The sequence below is a fragment of the Xyrauchen texanus genome, chromosome 48 (genome assembly GCF_025860055.1).
Source record: "Xyrauchen texanus isolate HMW12.3.18 chromosome 48, RBS_HiC_50CHRs, whole genome shotgun sequence".
Lineage (NCBI taxonomy): Eukaryota > Metazoa > Chordata > Actinopteri > Cypriniformes > Catostomidae > Xyrauchen > Xyrauchen texanus.
In genome coordinates this window covers 9,145,699-9,169,059 of record NC_068323.1, presented here as the reverse complement: position 1 = coordinate 9,169,059, position 23,361 = coordinate 9,145,699, and the positions used below count along the sequence as shown (strand labels likewise).

The 23,361-nt window shown below is 38.3% G+C and overlaps 1 protein-coding gene across 2 annotated transcripts; it reads left to right on the top strand.

Moving 5' to 3' along the window:
• Positions 1–887: 887 nt before the first annotated feature.
• LOC127639820 (keratin, type I cytoskeletal 20-like) lies at positions 888–22,163 on the top strand. 2 transcript variants are annotated; one of them, XM_052122072.1, is made up of 11 exons: positions 888–1,273; positions 4,258–4,467; positions 4,582–4,790; positions 9,669–9,751; positions 13,921–14,074; positions 15,030–15,272; positions 18,004–18,108; positions 19,309–19,529; positions 19,810–19,991; positions 20,165–20,267; positions 20,796–22,163. In XM_052122072.1, exons 3-11 carry the CDS (start codon positions 4,590–4,592, stop codon positions 21,007–21,009), a joined length of 1,506 nt encoding a protein of 501 aa, XP_051978032.1. In that variant the 5' UTR covers positions 888–1,273; positions 4,258–4,467; positions 4,582–4,589; the 3' UTR covers positions 21,010–22,163. The 2 variants fall into 2 exon arrangements, with proteins under 2 accessions (XP_051978032.1, XP_051978031.1); XM_052122071.1 differs by lacking the exon at positions 888–1,273 and having other exon boundaries at positions 3,794–4,467.
• The last annotated feature ends 1,198 nt before the right edge of the window (positions 22,164–23,361 follow it).

The following is a 23,361-nucleotide window of genomic DNA, read 5'->3' as shown; positions in this document are numbered from 1 at the left end:
ATGTCTGTGTCTTGTCTATGTTTTGTCTGTCTATGTCTTGTCTTTGTCTATATCTATATTTTGTCAATTCAGTTCAATTCAAGGGGCTTTATTGGCATGAATGTAAACAGTACAATATTGCCAAAGCAGAGGATGTATAAAGACAGAGCTACATCTATAATTAAATTTAGTCGAGCAATTTAACAAATATAAAAATAAATAATAAAATATCTATATTTTTTCTATGTTTTGTCTATGTCTGTGTCTTGACATAATTTTTTAAAAGTACACATTTTCTATGTAGTCTCTCAATTAATACCAGGTAAAAAAAAAAACGGCATGCATTTATAAAGTATACACTCAAAACAAATATTTTAGCTCATTTTTTATGATTTACATATTTTAATTTCATTCACAAATTACATCAAATTGAATTGCGTAATATTTAACAAAATTCAATGAATAAAACTTTAATTAAAGTACATTTAATTAATTGAATTTTGTTAAAGATTACACAATTCAATTTGATGTAATTCATTTATCAAATTAAAATGTGTAAATCTTAAAAAAGGCAAAAAATATTTTTTGAGCATATAAGAAGTAGAAAATGCTGTTTAAAGTAGTTTTAGATGTATTATTGCCGAAAAGTTTAAAATACTGTATTTGAGATGAAGTATTGGATGTCAAGGGCCTACATACATTAGATGACATCACAAATACATTCTAATCATATACATTTGTCATTATCACAGCCTAAATAATTATGGCCCTGTTAAACTTTTCCTTAACTAACGTGAATCACAAGCACACTACAATCATGCTTGACTCGGTGATGCAAACAGGTGGGAATGACGTTGTTCCAGGCCTTGTTAAAAGACAAAATGTGTCTTCCGAAAGTTCACATTTGTTCGAGCTGACACCTGTTTTGTAAACTGGCGACCTTGTAATTTCACTGTTGGACAGGTAGCCGCATACTTACTGCTATTTCCTTCCTTTAATTACCTGCACTCCCATTTTAGGAGACTGTCATAAGACCACAGTTTTATAATGCATCTCAGCGCCAGAACAGGTCGGGCGGCATTCCCGGTCCTGTGATAGCTGAGATTGTTAGGCGTCCAGATGCCTCGACACCCAAGAACCAGATGTGCAAGTTTGGGACCCAGCAAAGCTAGACGGACTGTTGCCCTACTGAGAACTGCCACACTTAAGTGACTCTGACCTGAAGAGACATTACTGGGGAAAGGACAGAGGCGGGAAAAAGACAAAAGGGGTGGAACGGAACAAAGGCGTGTTTGTAAGTGAAGATGTTGTTTTGATTTCTTCTGATGATCTTTCATTGCATCATGCCCTCTGAAGTTTCAACTCCATAGAGGTTCAGAAGATCAAACGGAAAGAAACTTGTCATTGTTGGTTTAACTACCTGTATTTATGTTTTTAAAGGGATAGCTCACCCAAAAATGTGCTTGACAGTTGGCTTTTACTATACGTTAAACACCAAGTAGTTTAGGGTCTTTTCATGCATAAACGAGAATTCTAGTCATTAACTAGTATTGTCATGTGGGTCTGTCATAACATTTAGTTGCCTTTTTCTTTCAAATGTCTTGTTTTACACAAATTTCACCACTATTTCTGTTTTTGACGATGTGTAATTTAATTTTTTACATTAAAATACTGATAGCCTGAAAATTAAGTTACACTAGCAACATTTTTCTAAAACAATATTACGTGCTTCAGTACGTTTTGCTGCAGTTTCTCAGTGAAATGTCCAGCAGGGGGCGATAAAAGCGAGTGAAATAGTGTTGTAATCAGACGAGGTTTCAAAAGGAGCATGTTAGAGATTTTATCATTAAAACATAAAACATAAAGTAAAACATAACTTCTTAACCTAAACCTAACCAATATTGTCCTGGTAGCACTTTATTTTACAGTACTGTTCTACATTTACGCACTATATAATTACAACAACTACAGTAATTACTAGGTACTAACCCTAAACCTAATCCCAAACTCTAACCTTATCTCATATTAAGTTATATTAAGACTTAATATTTCTCAGTACTTTCTTGGGTAATTATACTGAAATTACACGTACTGTAAAATAACGTGCAACCAGTGTCCTTAAAGCAAATGAGAGTTGAACAAACAGGCATCCTTTCCCCTAAACCTAACCGATAATGTCCTAAAAGGAAATGCGACATGAAAAGTCTTGGGGTTTTGCGTCTTGCCCAAGGACACTTCGGCATGTGGAGTCATGTGGGCCAGGAATCAAACCGCCTAGCCTGCGATTAGTGGACGACCCGCTCTACCACCTGAGCCACAGTCGTTTAGAAGTGTTACTAAAGTCCTAATCAGCCGTTGTAGTCGTGATATGTGTGAAAGTAAATAAAACGCACAGTTGTTGTAGCCCCTCTAGTGTTCATTTCGGCAGAAAAATGCAGCGAAACGTAGAACGCGACACGTAAAACTCAGTTTGCAAAAATATTGTTATAGTACCATTCACTCTAAAAGACAAGGTTGAAAATACTCTAACTTCCCAACGAATATTGTACAAATAAAAATGGGATTCAAACCCACGACCTTTGTGTTGCTAGTGCAACGTTCTGCCACAGGATGAAACATGTAAGGGGGCATTTAACATTTCTGAGGGGGCACACATTTGTCATTGCTAAAATTAGTGTATGCACTCCATATTCCATATAATTACGAAGTAATCACTTAGTTTAACACATAACATTATAAATCCATGAAATCAGATTAAAGTTACTGGCTTTCAGTTCAGGTAATTACTTTTAAGTACATTACTTGGGTTACACATTTCTAAAATAATCCTTATGTATTTTTGCTCATATGTACTGTACATCTGTTTGCATTTTTCTGCGTGTAAAGAGTCTCTAATGAGTCACTGTGAGCAGGGCTGGGCTGGGAAGAGAAATCGGCCCGGGATTTTACATGGGAACTGGCCCAAAAGTTGTTGAACTTTTCTGCATATTGCGGTGCCATTTTGTGGTCCGTTCTGCATAACAAAGCGGCCCATTTTAGCTTTTCACCGCCCATTCGGCCCGTTTCGCAGCTGGCCCACCAGCCGACCCGGTTCTCCCGATGGCCAGTCCGCCCCTGATTGGCCTCAAAGTGCGTCGGCCTAGTGGGTTAAAATGTTATTAACATGATTAATCTGATCAACACTGAAATGAAAGGTTGTGAATACAACAGGCAACTGGCGCAATTCGTGAATCTGCCCAAATATGGAGCACGCGACTTCAGCAGCCCTTGATAATGCTAGAACGTGCATGGATCCACAAGTGCTCAAAGCAAATTAATATACAGATTTATTAAATTCATAATGGAGTTGCACAATGTGGTTAATGAACAGAAAACACATGGGAAAGACATAAAATAGTTTGAGAACTAAGCGGCCCCCCAAGACCAGTTTAGCTTCAGGAACACCAAAAAAAACCTTTTAACACAACCTCCTTCTGCCATTGGCTGATCAAACAGATAGTCCCGCTCTAAACTCACGCCATTGTTTGAACCAATGTTTCTGTGTTGGGCAGGTCGAGATGCTCAAACAAACAATGTTATGATAGTGCTACGGAGTCACATTGTTTACTTTTTGGGGGTAATAGTTATATAGTTGTGTACTCTATCTACTGTAGTAGCTGCCTAACGTTTAACGGTTTAAATGTAGAAAAGGTTTAAACCGTTTAAAAAAATACAGTTTATATATTTTGAAATGAACATTTTTACTCTATAAACAAAATTAAGCATTAAGTGTATTATTCAATGTATTTATTGTAAGGATAGAACATGACTTATCTTAAAATCTTAAATCAAAAAATATAATCCATGTTAGTACAAACAACTAATTTTCCTTAATCCATGCAACAGTTTTCATGGAATGCCAGATTTATTTTGTAAAGCTATTTGTATTTTGTAAGCAAGCCCTAAGGACTAAGACATGTCCCAGCATCCCTGTTCTTTACCTGAAGTTCACCATGACAGAGAAACTATTATGTAAAAGAACTGATGGTTTAACATGAAATGTTTCAATACAAAAACACATGCATGCACACAGCCTACGGCAATACGAACAAACCGCATACAAAAACATTTACACACATATGCATGCAAAATTATGTAAAGCAAGCACAAATAAAAACACACAACCTTAAAAAGTGTAAAACCCAACAAGATAAATAAGACTTTGACCTGTGCGGTTATTGCAGGGTGTGTGTGTGTAAGCAGGCTCTTGTTTATATGTGAATTGTGACCATAATCCAGGATCAGCAAGTACAAAGACTCCAGAACTCGTGACACTAATTGTGGCCCGTGGCTTTGCTGCGGTAGACTATTTCACCTCCACATATGCGGCCGGTGGGACCCTGTGGGCCCCTTTCTCCTGCTCTACAGCCCCAGTGCTGACCCTTTCCTCCTCGCATAGAAGAGCATGACAATACCGTAACTGCAGTGTCTGTTGGAGCCACATCAACGGTTGGTATTCTGAATAAATATTTACTTGGTAAAACACCCAATTACCTGTGGTGTGGGGGGCTATTAAGACAAATCGAGCTCTTGTAGATTTCTGTTTGGGTTCTGTCTGTGCAGGGGCCCCCATGGAGGAACTAGAGGAGCCCAAATGGGCCCTGAGGGACCTGAACGAGAGGCTGAAGGGATTTCTGGAGCACGTGAAACAGTTGGATCAGGTCAATTGTAAGCTTGAGGAACAGATTTTGGAATGGGGAAGGAGGAACGCCATAACTGCCCCACGGGACTGGAGTGACAAGGAAGCGCTGGCACAGGAACTTCGAGATCAGGTTGGTTTGTGACGTTCACACTAGGGCAGGGTGGTATAATGGTTCATGTAAGGATATAAGAGTTAACTAAAACTGTAACAAAGACCAAAAAAAAGTAGCAAAGATTGACGTAAATGGGAAAAAAACACAGCAAATTTGTGAAAAATTACCTAAAGTGAAACTGTAAATGTTAGCTACAATATGAATGAAAATTAAATTGATATATAGCTAAAGTTACTTTAGTTTTCGTATCTTAAATTAATGTTGGATGGTCTGATTAGTAATTGTGACATGAACATTTTCGCAAGTCGCAATGGGCAGATTAATGGAGAAATGTGATATTAGGCCAAAATCTATTTATTTGCATTTTATGTGTTTTAAGTTGCGGTCACATTTACCTTTGCATGACGAAATCTGCGAAATCGTGAATTTCGTGCGATGGACTACCGGTGGTAAAGAATTTCCCTTTGCGGATTTCGCGTTGAGTTCAAGTTTGGTGAACTTTGACTGCCGGATTCGCCCATTGCCCAATCGTACACATATACACTGAATATACACAATGGACAAGCATATAATTTTAGCGGTGAGTGGCAGAATTTTAGTGTAAGAAGGTAAATTTGACAGCGTCTTTATGTAATTTAACAGAAAAAAATTACGAATAAATAAGATGTGTAACAAAGTGTCGAATTTTAATAAAAAAAAAAATGAATTGCCGAAAAAAAAAGTACATTTAAAGTAAAACTGTAAATTTATGCTACCAACCATTTTGAGTCGCAATAGGCGGTTTATGGACAAATGCGATATTGGACTAAAAACTAATTTTGAACATTGTTTTGAGCAATAAACTGGGATAGAAGAAAGTATTACAGGTAGGAATAAATTAAATCACAATCCTAATTTTTTTTAAATAAAATGTTTAAAAATGTGCATATAATAAACAAAATGTTGAAAATAATATAATATTATATATATATATAATATGTTATATAATATACAGTGTATATATATATATATATATATATATATACAATATAATTACAAAATTATATTCGTTTTTGGATTTTCAATCAGCGCTCGATGGTCTGATTTAGTAATTGTGACGGAATCACCAGTTGCGATATTATACGTATATCGGCAGCAGTTTGGAGTAAAACCATAATAATTATATCACTAGAAAGCTGAGACTTTCCGTTTTACTTTAGTGTGTACAACGCAAGGTGGGGAATTCACTTAAGAATTAAATACGCCAACTGAATGCGCCATTTATTTGCAAGCGCTATCTTTGCTGCTTTTGCGCCTAATTCACTAAATTAATTCCGCAAATCAGACAGTGGCACAAAATCAAAATCTGCCCCTACAAAATCTTTGCTGAATGCAATTTGTATGCCGCGATCAATAGATAAATGTGCATTAAAAAAACGAAATGTTTACCAACTGCTTTCCACGGGCGGTAAAATTGCGACATTAATTACACCAGGTAAACAGTGCTGGGTTTTGCATTTTGCAATATCACACTATCGGTCGTGGCATTGTACTGAATATCTGATATTCTGTGCAACAGCACTATTGCTTGTGTGATATTAGTACAGTGATAAAAGATTTTGGTTGTACTGCGCACCCTTACTTCAGACTTGTTCTTTATACATAAACACTCAATCCAAACTTGCTGCAGTCACTTATTACCTGCCCTGATATCTGTCTCTTACCTGTCTTATTACATTGATGCATTGGCACCCGAGGCACACTATAGTGGCCATGCTCAATATTCATATTATTTAATTATCTTTGATCAGCTGATTCTGAAAAACTCCTCAAACTGGCTCTTGGGTAATCTTGAGTAGTTAAGGCTTTAATGCTTATTTGAAAATTCATCCTCTTGAATATCATTTCTCAATCTGGCCCCTGGGGGCCTCACAGAACTGCACATTTTAGGTGTCTCGATTATCTGACTCTCCCAGTTGAGGTGTGAACTGACTAATGAGATGATGAATGTAATTATGTGTATTCGATACGGGACAAAATGTTAAACACTATCTATAATGTTAAGTGCTTGAAGCCCCCAGGAGCCTGATTGAGAAATAGCATTAGTGTGACTGCTTTATTTGAGACTACGGATATGTTTGAAGTATCGTACTACAAAACTACTCTGCAAATTGTCATTATGCATGCATTAATTGGATGGCCGGTTCAATGGAAGTGAAACCAAATGCAATCTCTTTCTTGACTCATAATTTGAGTGCCAAACGTTGACATTTTTACACAAAGTTGGAAAAAATACAAAATATTCACATTTATTTCTAATTTGATAACTGATCGCCGAATTAATTATGCAAAGTGGCGTGGTCATATGAAAACAATGTAGCATACAACAGTTTAGCATTGTATGACTATATGTAAATATAGTATGACTAGTGTGAAATTACTTATGCAAATGAGATGCACAGGTTTGCATTATCATTCGCTGTACAAACAAACACATTAGTATTTTGAAATACTTGCATGCATAGGCCAGAAATATGGTCCTTAATAATTTATTGTGACTTTAAAATGCTTTATATATGAGGGCGATTTTCAGAGACAATGAATCATTCATGATGTCATAACAGCTCAAGAATGTTCAAAACGGCAAACAGCCAATTAATATGAGTTAAGCCAATATTGCTGAATAACATCCTTCCATCAGCCTTTAGAAAGCCACTTTAGGAGTGACTGTGTTGATAAAGACTACAGTATGTTTGAAATGGAATCCCATCATAGGGCTTCATGAATACTGTTTACTGCAAACTATTAAAAAAACTATATGTGGAAAAAGTATGCAATGTGCAAAAATCCATGTTTGAGTAAAATGTTTGTAATTGCATTAAAAGGTGCATTACATTGTGTGCTCTTGAATGTATTACGCACATTTTGGGTAGCTTAGTGAGTATTAATGCTGAGTCCTGAGTTCGAATCCAGGGTGTGCTGAGTGACTCCAGCCAGGTCTCCTAAGCAACCAAATTGGCCCGGTTGCTAGGGAGGGTCGAGTCACATGGGGTAACCTCCCAGTGGTCGTGATTAGTGGTTCTCGCTCTCAATGGGGCACGTTGTAAATTGTGCGTGGATCGTGAGAGTAGCATGAGCCTCCACATGCTGTGAGTCTCCGCAGTGTCATGCACAATGTGTCACGTGATAAGATTCACGGATTGACGGTCTCAGAAGCAGAGGCAACTGGGACTTGTCCTCCGACACCCGGATTGAGGCAAGTAATCGCGCCACCACGAGGACCTATACAAAGTAGTGGGAATTGGGCATTCCAAATTGGGTGACGCTGCCCCCTTCGGCATATTGTGGCGCCATTTTGTGACCCATTCTGCATAACGCGGCAACTCATTTCAGCTTATCGCGGCCCGTTTCGCGGCCGGCCCACCAGCCCACCCGGTTCTCCTGATGGCCAGTCCGCCCCTGATCGGCCCCAAAGTGCGTTGGCCCACTGAGAAAATGCCTGGTATGCCAGATTACCAGTCCAGCCCTGGCTAATATAATCCCTACTTTGAAGGTTACGAGATGCATTAATATTCATGTAATCTAAATAATAAGATCACTTGTTAAAAAACTCTGAAGTATCAATACGCCCATCTCTGTTTTCTACATATTGCTTTTTCCATTGAACAATTTCTATGCTAACTGTACAGTACGTAGCATAGTAACCAAGTTGCACTCAGTAGTGCTTCCCACCAGCATGTGTTTAGCATGCTAACATTTCCTGTCACTAGCTAGCATATCACCGAGTTTCATTTGAGTTATTTTCATTACACGTGGAACCAATGTCTGTGATTGAATAAAGTTCAGATAAAGAGTTGTCTTTCCTGAGTGTATACAACTTTGATTTAAAAAATGTGACAGTAAATGTTGAAAATAACATGAACCAAGATTAATAAATGCATGCTAACTAATGTAACCTTATTTTAATACCAAAATGTGCATATGCTCTGCACATACTAAACTGTATAGAGGTACTATGCTATTTCGAACAAAGCTAAAGCCTTTAAAACATGTGTTTGCAGGCTTTTGTTTTAAATTCCATGGGACGACAGACGACTGTTGACATGTTAGCATATTTAAGTGAACCAGGCACTTAAATTAACACCTGTGCTTCCTAAAACCCTTCCTGTGCCCATGGCTATATTGACCCTGAAAAATATGGCCAATCCTGTCGGACCTTAGGGGCTGCTTTTACATCTTGTTTGACCTTTGACTCTAACAGAACAACCTGCTTAAAGACATGCAGAAAATGCAGAAAACGAGAAAACAGGGTTAAACCAGACACTTTAAATCTTAGGTATCTCAACTTAGTATGCAGAGACAATTGTAAGTAAGAATGAGTTTGGGGCGGGACTAGCTTTTTGTCTGACCAATGGCAGACAGGGAAAGTGTTGGGAAACCTGTTCAAAAACATTCTGTCCATTTCATTTGGCGACGCCAGTGGTGCATAAATTACACAGGTTTTTCAGAGTATGTGCAAGGATAGCAAACTATCAATAAATCAATCGAGATGTCAAAGCCATGTGCACTTTATACAATCTTTAAAATTCCTGGCAGCGTTTAAGTCTGCATAACTTCCTTTAGCTGTGGTATTTTAATTTAAAGTCTGTCAATGCATAAACAGCCAGAAAAACCACAGAAGCACTTCTACATACACCCTGATCTTTTCACAGCGAGAATTTACTAATTATTTTATGTTACCATGATTAGAAGTGTGTTTGAGGGTGTTTTACTTCTAGCAGTCATAAATAAACCAAATAATGTACCTTTCTTAAATGTAACCATTATTTAGACCCATATTCAATTAAATGGTCTGTTTTGATTGTATGCCTACATTTTATATCTCTAATTCTGTCTCTTCTGTGTTTATATTGACAGGTTACCAAGATGCTAATGCAAAATACAGAGACTTTGTTACAATGCGATGCTGTAAAACTCAAAGCCTCAAGTTTACAGACCAGGTTAGAGCAAATTTAATACATAAAATATAAAAAATGAGCTACAGTAAATTCACCAAGTTTACATGGGATGTGTTTAGAGTGGAATACTAATGCACAGCGTAATGCATACTACATATGTAGTATTTTTTTTAATCGTACACAATACAGTATGCAGTGTACAAAAATAACCATTTTAAACTGTAGTTTGCTACATTGATGTCACGTGACCTCCTACACTGCATTAGCAAGAGGTGTTTGCTTATACTCTCTGCAATAAATCTAGCAACTGTGCAATTTTTTTTTTTTACACCTTATTTAATTTTTTATTTGTGTAAATAAAAAATAAGTAATAATGGACAGATTTGCTCTTCTAAGAAACTGGTATTTTTATTCACCAATGTGGCATTCAATTGATCACAAAGTATACTCAGGGCATTAATAACGTGAAGAATTACTATTACAATTTGAAAAACATTTTCAGAACTTCTTAAACTACTTCAAAGAGTTCTCATCAAAACATCCACCTACAGCTATGACAGCTTTGCAGATGCTTGACATTCTAGCTGTCAGTTTGTCCAGATACTCAGGTGACCTTTCACCCCACACTTCCTGTAGCACTTGCCATAGATGTGTCTTATCTTGTCGGGCACTTCTCGCGCACCTTACAGTCTAGCTGATCCCACAAAAGCTCAATGGGGTTAAGATCCGTAACACTCTTTTCCAATTATCTGTTGTCCAATGTCTGTTTCTCTTTGATCACTTGAACCTTTTATTTTAGATTTTCTGTTTCAAAAGTGGCTTTTTTATTTGTAATTTGTCCCATAAGGCCTCCTGAGTCTTCTCTTTACTGTTGTACATGAAACTGGTGTTGAGCGGGTAGAATTCAATGAAGCTGTCAGCGGAGGACATGTGAGGCGTCTATTTCTCAAACTAGAGACTCTGATGTACTTATCCTCTTGTTTAGTTGCACATCTGGTCTTCCACATCTCTTTCTGTCCTTGTTAGAGCCAGTTGTGCTTTGTCTTTGAAGACTGTAGTGTGCAACTTTATATGAAATCTTCAGGTTTTTTGGTTTTTTGGCAATTTCAAGCATCGTATAGCCTTCGTTCCTCAAAACAATGATTGGCTGACGAGTTTCTAGAGAAAGCAGTTTCTTTTTTGACATTTTTGACCTAAAATTGAGTCTACTGCGTACTGTGGCAACTCAAAAATGAACATATAGACAATGCTAAGGTTCATTTAACGAACCAAATAGTTTTCAACTGTGTTTGATATAATGGCAAGTGATTTTCTAGTACCAAATTAGTAATTTATCATGATTACTCAAGGATAAGGTGTTGGAGTGATGGCTGCTGGAAATAGGACCTTTCTAGATTTGATCAAAAATTACTTTTTTCAAATAATGATGGTGCTGTTTATTACATCAGTAATGTCCTGACTAGAGTTTGTGATCATCTGAATGCCACTTTGGTGAATTGAAGTACTAGTTTCCTTCGGAAACAGCAAAATCTGTACATTATTCCAAACTTTTGGCCACCAGTGTACATTTACTGTATATATAGCCCAGTATTGGTTCTAGCTTGTTTGGCGCCCTGGGAGAAAACCACTTCTGAAACCTGATGTAACCAATGAAACAAATGTGCACCTTCTGTTCAGTACACTGCACATACTTATCAAACTACACATATATGCAAATTAAGTAGATCATTCCAGTATTCCATACATACTACAGAACAATTGCAAAACATGCACAGTATTAAAACTGCATTCCTTTCAAAAACATGCCAACATACCAATGGAAATTTCAAAGAAGTTCAGTCTCTTGATTTGGACATCTGATCACCCTCTTGTGGTTGGAAACAAGTGCTACTTTATATAACTCAGCTTAAAATGATTAAAATGCATGTTAATCAACTAAGCAAAATAAATAAATAAACAATTACAACGCATATCATTTTCTTGAGATGACATCAGCCATATTCATGCTAACTTCCTCCGAAAATCACTGCTTTGTTTGTTAGACTTGATTGTCTAACTGCATTTTAAAGTAATCGTTTAAAAAGTTAATGGGCATACATTGATGTCAGAAAAATTATCCCCACATGCACTCTCAAAGACTGTTCATATGAATTTAATGTGGCAGCTCTGTGGAATACATGGCCTTGTGGGTATTGCACATGCTCAGATATGTTTTTTGAAACCAGCTTGTGTTGTTTCCCACACTATGAACAGCAGCAGTGGTATGCTGTTGATGACAACAGAAAATCATTTTAGATGAAGACCTCAGATTGTTTTTAAATAAACAGAAAAATGTGTTTACAGTGGATCGCTGTCTGGTTGCCCCATAGACTTTCATTCTATTTCTGTTAACAAGTTTAACATAAACTGTGGTATGACAAAGCTTAACTCGTATTTAACTCGAACTAACTAAATTAAGAATTTAATTTAAAGTCCTCATTGAAAAAAACTAGTTCTATGTGAAATTTTATATTTCAGAAAATGCAAAAGGTCTCTATTCAAAGCAGGATTAGTGTTTCATCCATCCATCCATCGTCAACCGCTTATCCTGTGTACAGGGTCGCGGGGGGATTAGTGTTTGTCTCTATTAATTATAATTAACTTGATGTATATACAAAAGTAGGGTGTTTCTACGATTTCAGCTACTTTCACATCCTAGGGGTTGATTTGCAGGGACGGGTTATCACTTGAAAAGGCCCTGGGGACAATTATCTCCAAGAGCCCCCCTTCATCGGGGGATGTTTGTTGTTCATGCTCAAAAATTGTTGAGAGGGTTGTTTATAGGTAATCGGTCTCTGTTGATTTGTATTAAAATAAACAGATTTCTGATTTTTTTTAATGAAAGTCTCATTAAATCTGATTTTTGGTACTTTTAAAAGGCCGTTTATGTATATAGATTTGACTGTTTTAGCCTTGTCCTCGACTTGCAAAATTAAACTATGAAAATCCATTATAAAATAGTATTTAATACTTGTTTAAAACTATGATAATCTTTAAAAAAAAAAAAAAAACAATGAAATGGAAATGGAAATGAAAAAAAAAATTATATGTATTATTTGGAAATGAGTTCATTTAGTCATTTCCACCACCCCAAACAATTTTGACCATGCATCACACATTTCTTTACCCAAGTGTCTGTTGTGGATTAAGCATTCTGTAAATGAAGACCTTTTTATTAACTATGTATAAATACTACAGTATACAGAACGGCTAATCCAGATACAAGGACAATATTATTAGAGGTAAAAAAGTACTTTTCTCATTTGTTACCAAGTCTTCACTGAATTATTGTTAGATATGTTGTATTAAAGAGCACCTATTATGGTTTTTAAATATTAGTGTGTTATATACTTGTTTGTGAATGTAAAAAAAGTCTGTAAAGTTTCAAAAATCGAAGTGCACGACAAATGGAGTTATTAACTCCCAAAAGAAAGAACCGATTCTGAACACCTGAAACGAGTCTTTAGTAATTCCAGACTTAATTCCTGTACTAACCTACCTAATTTGGTAACAAAAACCCCGCCTCTGATCTTCATCGGCTGCTCGCGAACAGCTTTGACCCACCCTCAAACACTACACAAAGCGATAGACCAATCACAACAGACCTGTACATCTGACCAATCAGAGCAGAGGAGGCTCTCTGAAAGGAGGAGTTTAGAATGAACGCTTTATAACGGATCATTGAACAAGTTCTTTTTGACACTGGGACAAAAAGCTAATGTTGCAATTTAAATTATGAGCAAATTAAAGTGTTTTTTGACCTTGGATGCATGTAAATCTATCGTATGAGACCTTTAGAACAAAATTAGGCACGTTTGAAAACCAGTTTAATACAGATTTGGGTCTGGTGGCTTTTGTGGCTTTTTTTAGCTTATTTTTCCAGACCATGTTGCTTGTTTCTCTTGCGAGATCAAATGTAATAATTTAATAATCAACCATGGAAAAAAACCCATATAAGTAGACCACTGTTATGAATATTGGGGGGAACATGTCCCCCTCAATGTCTACGGTGGTTACGGCCCTGCCTGTGACACATGTACATACACTGTTGGACATTGTTAGTAAACAAATAAAAAAGTGTGGGAAAGTTTTCTAGAAGTCTGTAGTCATTATAATTAGATTTATATAAAAACAAGAAGTCTATGATATGCTGTGTGTGTGTTGGTGTTTAGGTGTGAGACGGAGGAGAATCTCTGTCTCCTGCAGGAGCAGCAGGTGTCACAGCTGAAGATGAAGAAGGAAGAGGTGGAGCTGACCAACACATTCCTGCAAAAACAGCTTTCTCAAACCAGACTACAGTTACAGCAAATTCTAGAAGAACAAGAGGTGAAGAAATTGTGTATCCGTGCGTGCGTGTGTGTGTGTCTGAACAATTGAGTGTGAAGTCCTGTTAGTCATATTAAGCATTTAAGGAAAGAAATACTGACGTCTGTCTTTAGTGAAGATGCTTGTTGAAGTCGTTCCATTCTGTTTTCATGCCAAGCTGCGGTTTGCCTTGGGGAAAGGGTGTGTGTGTGTGAGTGTGTTATAGGGAACGGGGGAGTGTTTCTTGAGAAAATCTTTGCTTTTGTGTACCCTTTAGTTGGATGGATTGAAAATGTGAATCTCACGAAACCATGTCCATGTCACACTTTACATACACACACAAAAAATTGTCTTCTTGTGCGGAACACAAACGAAGATGTTTTCGTCATGGTCTGTCTTCTTAATACAATGGCGTTGGATAGTGCCTCACTTTAAAGGTAAAAAAGGATCCAAAAGCATCACAAAAGTAGTTCACGCAACTCATCCGTCAAATTTCAAGACTTCTGAAGGCACTACCCCAAATTTAAGTACATTTTCAGTAAAAATCTTGCACGTTAATGAGCGCTATGAGAGAAGCGCGTTCAATGTGCCAAGTGTTTAAGCAAGAACTTGCATTATTTAGCACTAAAAACAATACAAGTTCTCATGTTTTCCCTCATACGGGGTTGGAACTATATGAGGGGTGGTCTATCCTTTTCATAAAATTACCAGCAAGAAGTGTTTACGGCTGGTACATTTTCGCAATTAACTTGCTGTTGATGGGTGTTGCAAAATGTTACTCTTGGACCTTGGATTCATCTTTCTCTCTGATTAGCCTGATGCACCTTACCACATTCAATCTTGCTGACACATCCTCTCGGCTCACTGTGTCTCACTACATGCTTTACACACTCTCCTAACGGTCTTCAGAATCTCTTCTGCCTCACTCTCTCTCTCTCTCTCTCTCTCTCTCTCTCTCTCTCTCGTGTGCTGACAGAGAGAGCTGGATCAGCACCAGCAGAAGGCAGTGGAGGACTGTGATAGGGTGCTAGCGCAGGTTGCTGCAGGGGAGGATGGCAGAGGAATGGATCTCTCCTGGACCAGCACCCAGTGCGACTACTCCAGCCCAGCTCAGAGCAGCACTGACTCAGCCACGCCGACAAATCCAGTCCCTGGCCCAGTTCAACAGACAAGGCCCCGAAAGGATGCAACTAGCCCAACTGCAGTATTTCTGCCACAGGTACGAGTCCAAAATACTCTCTCGGGTCTACTGCCCAGGGCACTGCAGAGCAGTCCTAGTGTGTACATGTGGGTGTGGGTGAATGGATTGCTTGCAATACTGTTAATATTCAAATTACAATTACATATGTCTGTCCCACTGAGTATTATCATTGTCTTTTACTGCCTCCAACAGTAGGTGATCGTAATCTGTCATACTGTGTCAGAGCAGAATTTATGCCCTTGCACAAAAACATCCGCCTGTCTTGTAATTCTCCTTGGAAAACAATGCAGCAGCTTGCCCTTACAAAAAAGTACTTTGGCAGGACAGTGGGGTATATGATGGAAATGCCATTGTGCTGAATGATTACCATTTTTATGCACCATGGCTTTGATATGGTAATTGAAGAAACATTAAAGAATAAATATCATGGTGTTTCCATGGTACATGAGTAAATAACATGGTACTAACATGGTATGATTTCCAAAAAAAACATGTTATTATCATGGTACATGATAATACTTGCTTACATGCTTTTGGAACAAGAATGTTAGAAAAAAATCTGTAATTTCCCCTCTCTTAACAGTGTTGTCATTCTTATCAGATTGTAGACAGATTTGATTCTTAAACTGTGATATCTAACAAACAACAAGATGCAATAAAAAAAAAATTCATGTTGCATTACCAGCACTCTGTAATCTGACTGATGTCCCAATTTAGCATAAAATACGTAATTGATGGACGAATAAAGCAAAAAGCTACTCAAGGCAGAGCGTTAAAATGATTTTAGACAGGTAAGGAATGTTTGACGAATGCATGACTTCAAGCTGTGGCAACAGCAATATTATAAAAAACACAAATGTCCAATAAATAGTACATTTATTAACACTCGGCTGTTTATGGTTTGCAATGTCACAGAATTCAATGTATTGTCACAAGTGTGCATACATCGATCAGCCACAACATTAAAACCTCCTGCCTAATATGGTGTATTTCACCCTCATGCCACAAAAACAGCTCTGACCCATCGAGGCATGGACTCCACAAGACCTCTGAAGGTGTCCTGTGGTATATGGTACCAAGCCATTAGCATCAGATCCTTTAAGTCCTGTAAGTTGCGAGGTGGGGCCTCCATGGATCGGACTTGTTGGTCCAGCACATTCCACAGATGCTCAATCAGATTGAGATCTGGGTAGGGTTGCACTAGCTGTGCTTTAGGTTTTACATAAGTTGGGAGGTAAAGTTCACACTTTATTCATATATTGTATATGTTCAAACTTGACACCGTACATAGGAAGTGCACCGTAAGATTCATGCTGAAGTAGTACGTTTTTTACATAATGTTTTCTCCCGTAAATATAAACGAGTGTAAATGCCAACACCATCATATATGTCAAAAGGACTGAAGCCTGTCACGCTAAACATGAGCTCATTGATGTCATTAAATATCAGTCTGCTTTTTTATTCCATCCGTTACTCTTGGTCAGAGGCTTCCATAAATATTTAGTTTATACATAGGGTTACGACCTACCTAAGTTTAATGGTGCATGCTCAAATATTTAGTAGTGCGTAAATTGTGACTTACTGCCCATTTATGCCACAACTAGGCTAAGTTGTAACATACGTATAGCTGGTGCAACCTACCCCTGTCAACACCTTGAACTCTTTTACATATTCCTCAAACCGTTCCTGAACAATTTTTGTAGTGTGGCAGGGCTCATTATCCTGTTGAAAGAGGCCACTGCCATAAGGGAATACTGTTGCCATGGATGGGTGTTACGTGGTCTGCAACAATCTTTAGGTAGGTGGTACGTGTCAAAGTAACATCCACATGAATGCCAGGACCTAAGGTTTTCCAGCAGAACATTGCCCAGATCATCACACTGCCTCCGCCAGCCTGCCTTCTTCCTATGGTGCATCCAGCTGCCATTTCTTCCCCAGGTAAATGATGCACATGCACCCGGCTGTCCATGTGATCTAAAAGAAAATGTGATTCATCAGACCAGGCCACCTTCTTCCATTGCTCCATGGTCCAGTTCTGATGCTCACTTGCTCATTGTAGGCGCTTTCAGCGGTGGACAGGGGTCAGTATGGGCACTCTGACAGGTCTGCGGCTACGCAGCCCCATACGCAGCAAGCTGCGATGCACTGTGTGTTCTGACACCTTTCTATCATGGCCAGCATAAAACTTTTTCAGCCATTTGTGCTACAGAAGCTCTTCTGTGAGATCGGACCAGATGGGCTAGCCTTTGCTCCCCAAGCACATCAATGAGCCTTGGGCGCCCATGACCCTGTCACCGGTTTACCGGTTGTACTTCCTTGGAACACTTTTGGTAGATACTAATCCCTGCATACCGGAAACCGGTATTGAAGATGCTCTGACCCACTCGTCTTGCCATTACAATTTGGCCCTTGTCAAAGTCACACAGATCCTTACGCTTGCCCATTTTCCTTGCTTCCAACACATTAAATTCAACAACTGACTGTTCACTTGCTGCCTAATATATCCCACCTCTTGACAGGTGCCATTGTAATGGGATAATAAATGTTATTCACAGTGGTTTTAATGTTGTTGCTGATCAGTGCATATCGGCTCTTTTAAAACGGTTTCAAATGTGCAGGCGTCCAGTCAGAATTTAAAGTTTTGAAATGCTTGAGAATGCATCAAGGTTTGATGTCTGTCTTTCATTGGCACAGCTTTCTTGTATGTTTATGTATACACAGAGTGTGGTGTGTTTTTGTGTGTGTGTAGGTGAGGGCAGGTGATAAGGTCTTGAAAGAAGCACGAGCCGAACTCACAGAAGCCCGAAAGCAATGGCACCGTCTGCAGGTGGAGATCGAATCGCTACATGCACTGGTGTGTATTAAACTCCCACACATATTCCCACAGACATTTAAATGTATACAGATATTTATTCATTTGGCAACAACTTACAGTTGTTATAAATTCAAGATACACATCCGTATTTGTGTTCCTCGTGACCATCAAACCCATGGTCTTGGTGTTTCTAGCACCATGCCAATTAATGCCAGTCATCTGGGAATTTAACCCATAGCCAAAGTGACTTCATTGCTAATGACGGGCTATACCACTTAACCTTCTCATGGAACATTAAGTTCCTTTGAATGTTTCAAGTTTCAAAAAAAGATGTCAGCTAAGGTTAATCACTAATAACTAACTACAAACCTGCACATACTGTACATATGCATTGCAGTTTGGTATAGAGGTTAAAACTTGATCACCAGAAGTTCACTGGTTTTATTTGCCACAAGGTATGATTCATGACCATTTTGCCTTCGAACTAGGTGCTCAACCGTAGGTTTCTCCAGGGGGGCACTGTCACTAACCAGAAAGTTCAGTCTCCATAAGGTGTAATCCATGAGCCATCACCATTGTGCCCTTGATCAAGGTGCCTACTTAATAGGTTGCTCCAGGGGAATTGTCCTAAAAAGAATTGCTCATGTTGATACAGGGGTATGGTCTCTAACCAGATGGTTGCTAGAATAATCTCCAGACGGTATGCTCCATAACCATTGTGCCCTTGAGTAAGTTCCCCAGCCACAGCCCACCTAACAGGGAATGTTCCAAAAACTTTGGCTAATGTTATGTAAAGGTAAGGAACAAATTTTACTAGAACAGCCGTTATTAGTATACTTAATAACATTTCTCACATTGTTAAAAAACAGGACATTTTCAAGTTCCTGCAACCACAATGTAACATTTGGGAAATGTTTTAAGAACATTAACTTGTTGCTTCAGGGGGATTGCCCCTGTAATAAGCTCATGGTGACATCTCTGGCAACATCATGTGAAATCTGTGGCAACTTGTTTCATTAAGTGAATGCTTTTAACCAAAGCAAATTGCACACTTGCTTCAGGTAAAATCCCACTTGAGTAGCCTGTTGTTCAGTGCCTTACTCAAGCTAATTTATGGTGGTCATGGATCCTCCCTTACAGGGCTTAAACCAACAACCTTCTGGTTACTAGCCTAGATATAGACCCCATTCCGTTCCACTCCACCAGACATAATGATCTGATTCTGTTCTGTTCTATCAGGAGAAGAGTCTTCAAAGCTCCCTACGCCACACTCAGCTCCAGTACTCTGTGCAGCTCAAGGACCTCTCCAGGTCCATGAGGAGTCTGGAGTCAGAGTTGGAAACAGTCAGAGACGGTCTGGGGGTCCAGAGGCAGAACCACAGCCAGCTCCTCAACACAAAGATGAGACTGGAGAGAGAGATCGCCACCTACAGAAAACTCTTGGAACACGAGGAGGGCAGGTCAGGGGAGGGGTGGATTTACTAAGGTTTAAGCAATAAAAATTGTTAGCACATGCCCAAACTTACATGCTGCCAAACAACTGAGGTCTGTTTTGTCTTTTGTGCAATTACAAAGTTATCCATTGGAACCTTGACAATTTTGAGGTATTGGCAAAGTGTCCTCGATTTTACGAGCAGTCAATCATCCAAACGTTTAGGGTTATAGGGTTTAAAAGAGCATGAGCGTGGACCTAAACCAATATGTGTAGAAATGAGTTCTTCATTTGTTCCTGACCTACAGGTTTCTGATATCTGATGGTCAGTCTCTCAAACTGAAGGAGTGGAAAGGTTCAGTTCCTGATCCAGAGCAGAACGGACTGGCCAATGAATCTGACGAGGAAATCACTCAGGCCACTTCCACTGAAAGAACTCCCAATAGAAGCCCAGTCCTTCATCGACAAAGGAGTCTTGTCATTTTGACAGGTCAGGCCAAAATGCCTAACAACTTCATCACTGAACATAAAACTGGCACTGAAAGGCTCCTTGTTTCAGACTTCCAAATTAATTCTCACAACTAGTTCATTATAAAACTGTGAGACAGAAAATGCCCAGGTCTTATGGCGTTGTCTCTTTGTTTGTGTGGTGTTTTTACACAGAACCAATCGGGAGCAAAGATGGGGAGATCTGTACTGTGAAGACTCAGGAGATTCTGGAGGGAAATGTAGTGAGGGAGAGCGCCGAAGGTCACGGAAGTGTGGAGTGAGTTTACATAGACTTATTTCCCGGGTGAAATAAACACTTCAAACCACCCTAAGCTGGTTGGCTGGTCATAGCTAGTTTAAGCTGTTCTACCAGCAGGCCAAAGCTAGTACTTAACTGACCAGCTGAAAATCACCCAAAACACCTCTAAACAAGCCAACTAAACAGCCTGACCAATCAGTTTTAGCTGGTTTAAGGTTGTCTTAGCAAGTTTAAGCTGGTCTCCCAGCCTGAACAGCTGAGAAGCTTCCAAAACCCCTCTAAACACAGGGTTTCTAGCCTAACGGAGGTCATATAGTGCTTTGCTTCCCTGAGAACCATTCCATATGCATTTCACAAATTCAAAATGAAAACACAGACTTTAACATGTTTTGTCTTGCATGTGGTTGCGAATATAATAACAATTATGGTGTGAAATTAATGTTAAAACTGGCATCATTATATTTTGTATACTTCCTTGCAAACTTGGTATAATCCTTCGTAGACATATTTTTTTGTGTATAATGCTTTACTTTTTTTGTGCTGCAGGACAGAAAAGATTGACAAGGTGATCAGGCAATGGGAAGGGTCGTTCTTTCAAGGAAATCCAAAGTTGAGGAAGAAATCTGTTTCTCTGCGTTTCAACCTTCACATGGCTGTAGCAGACGAAGGCTGTGGCCAGATAAAACAGGATAGTCTCCCAAACGTGGAAGTCCGACTGGTCATGAAGCGGTCCCGCAGCATACCCACTTTTGCTCAGTGATGTAATTGTGACATCACAAAAGCTTCTATCACAATTCAGTAGTGGTGTTGCTGTGGCAATGTTCTACAGTCAATAGTCATGGCAACAAAAAGCAACCGACACCGATTTACTGACATCGAGAACTTTTGCCATGTACAATGAATAATTAGCAACACATCATCAATTAAGCATTCGAAAACAAAACTCAAATTGCTCTTAAGATTGTAAAGAATTATTGCATATAAAGCTACTTTCAGAAAAAAAAAATCAAGTCATATTAATTGTAATTGATTGATTTATGATTTATTTTATCTTCAAACTTTAATGCTTTTAAAAATCGGTTGAGAGTATATACGTGTTGCAGTGTTTCACGTTTCATAAATTGTGACTTTAGAGCTTGATGATGTTTTCCACATAAGCTCTACTGCCACATTATTCCTGATTATAAGCATATTATATTATTCTAAACAGTGAAAAGTATTATTTGTAAAAATGTGTTCAGTTTAAACATCAATAGGCCCGACCAAGTCTTACGGTAATGAAAATATCAATGCGGTTGTGGCCAAGAATTTCTCACTAAGTACAGTGTATCGATAGATGCCTTGTTTTTTCTGACAAATGCTTCTGGAACTCTAACTTCACACTCCAGAGAACACAGAGAGAGTGTCTAGCTCTTGTTCAGCAAGAAAATCTAGCGTGAGCTAGAACAAAATGTTGCAAAATTGCATGGGTAACCAAAACAGATGATTTACAGCAACACAGTTGAACTGTCGTCACAATATTGCCAGCACTAACGTTTACTATATGAGTAACGGTAAAAGTCCTCAGCCTATCACTGCAGAAAGAATGTGATGCTAAACGTGAAAAGTTGACGAATCAGTCTACCACATAAAAAAAACCCCTTTGCATTCAGTTTAACTGTCTTTAAAAGTTACATTGCTTTGCTTTACAGATGCATAGTTTACGCTTTATTTAAGGTGCAAATACTGTGTCTTCCATTCTAAAATGATGCAGGATTATTCAGAAAACTTGAAATAACATACTCCAAAACAGAAAGAAATCTAAGAATTTCTGATCTACATATATAAAAAAATGAAATCGATGATTTATGTACCCATTATGTACTACCTCTGATGCTTGTTGTATTGTAAATAAAAGGGGTTCTTCCCGACGCAACAAAGAATTTTATCTCGAATGAATCTATATCTCTGAAGTATGAATGATGTCACCTCATGAAGTGTTTCTGGTATAGATGGCTCTTTAGTTTCTTATGTATTGCATAGTCTGGTGTCATATACAGTATGATAACATTTTAATGTTATCTCTTCTAACTGAAGAAGCACTTTTAAGAAATGCAAACTTATATAGAAATCATATTTTAAACTGGTTAAAAAAACAAAACAGGATGAACAAATCTGTAGCCTTTACCCATTTGACATGCAGTTTCAAGGATCCTCAACAAAACATCTCCTTAGTGATCTTTTTTTTTTTTATCTGTATTACATGCATACTGAAGCTCTTGCCTGCTGAGTGATTTAGTTTTAAGATCACAGCGCCTAAAAAAACTAGCAAACAACACAGATGTCCAAGTTAAACGTGGGCCAGACTGTTACAGAACAAAGATGCCAAATTGCAGTAAATGTATTCAGGTCTCATACAGAGATAATGGTGTGCACAAAAATAAAATAAAATAAAATGCAAATATGTTGCACAAGCCTTGGTAGACATTACACATATAGCAGCAATGAACCCATTAAGTTGGGAGACCAACACATATAATTAACTAAACTATAGAGTCCTTGTAGTGCTATACTATATAGTGTGCAAGATTAGGAATAGCATGCCAGAGGTGCTCGGATGGTGTACACAATCTACTATTCTTCAACTATTGGATTTTCTAAATGTGCATTCATGAATGCTTTGTGGGCTATGCCTCCAGCCCATATAGCTGATTAGTTTGTATTCCTAAATGCTGGAAGACAATTAACATTTTAATGAGCAAATCCCCCTTGAGAATTTCCAACATGTTGGTTTTTATAATGGCAGTTTTGGATGTATGGGTAAAATAAGTTATGTAGTTAAGATTACTACTTCAAGTATTAATGCTTTTTTAGGTGATGAATTTAGCTAGATGCTATTGCTTGCAAACACAATCTGTATGCAACAAAGGGGTCTGTGGTATCAAGACACAGTATTATGGTATTGTTGCATGTCCCAATACTGTGCTTTAAATAATATAAAGGTCAAAAATTTGTATGCATATTGGGATGCAGCCCATGACAAATGTCCCGAACAGCTTGTTAATACAGTACATACTCGGAATACACGGAATGCTGCAATCTAGTGGTCATGTATGAAAATGCAGGTCACACA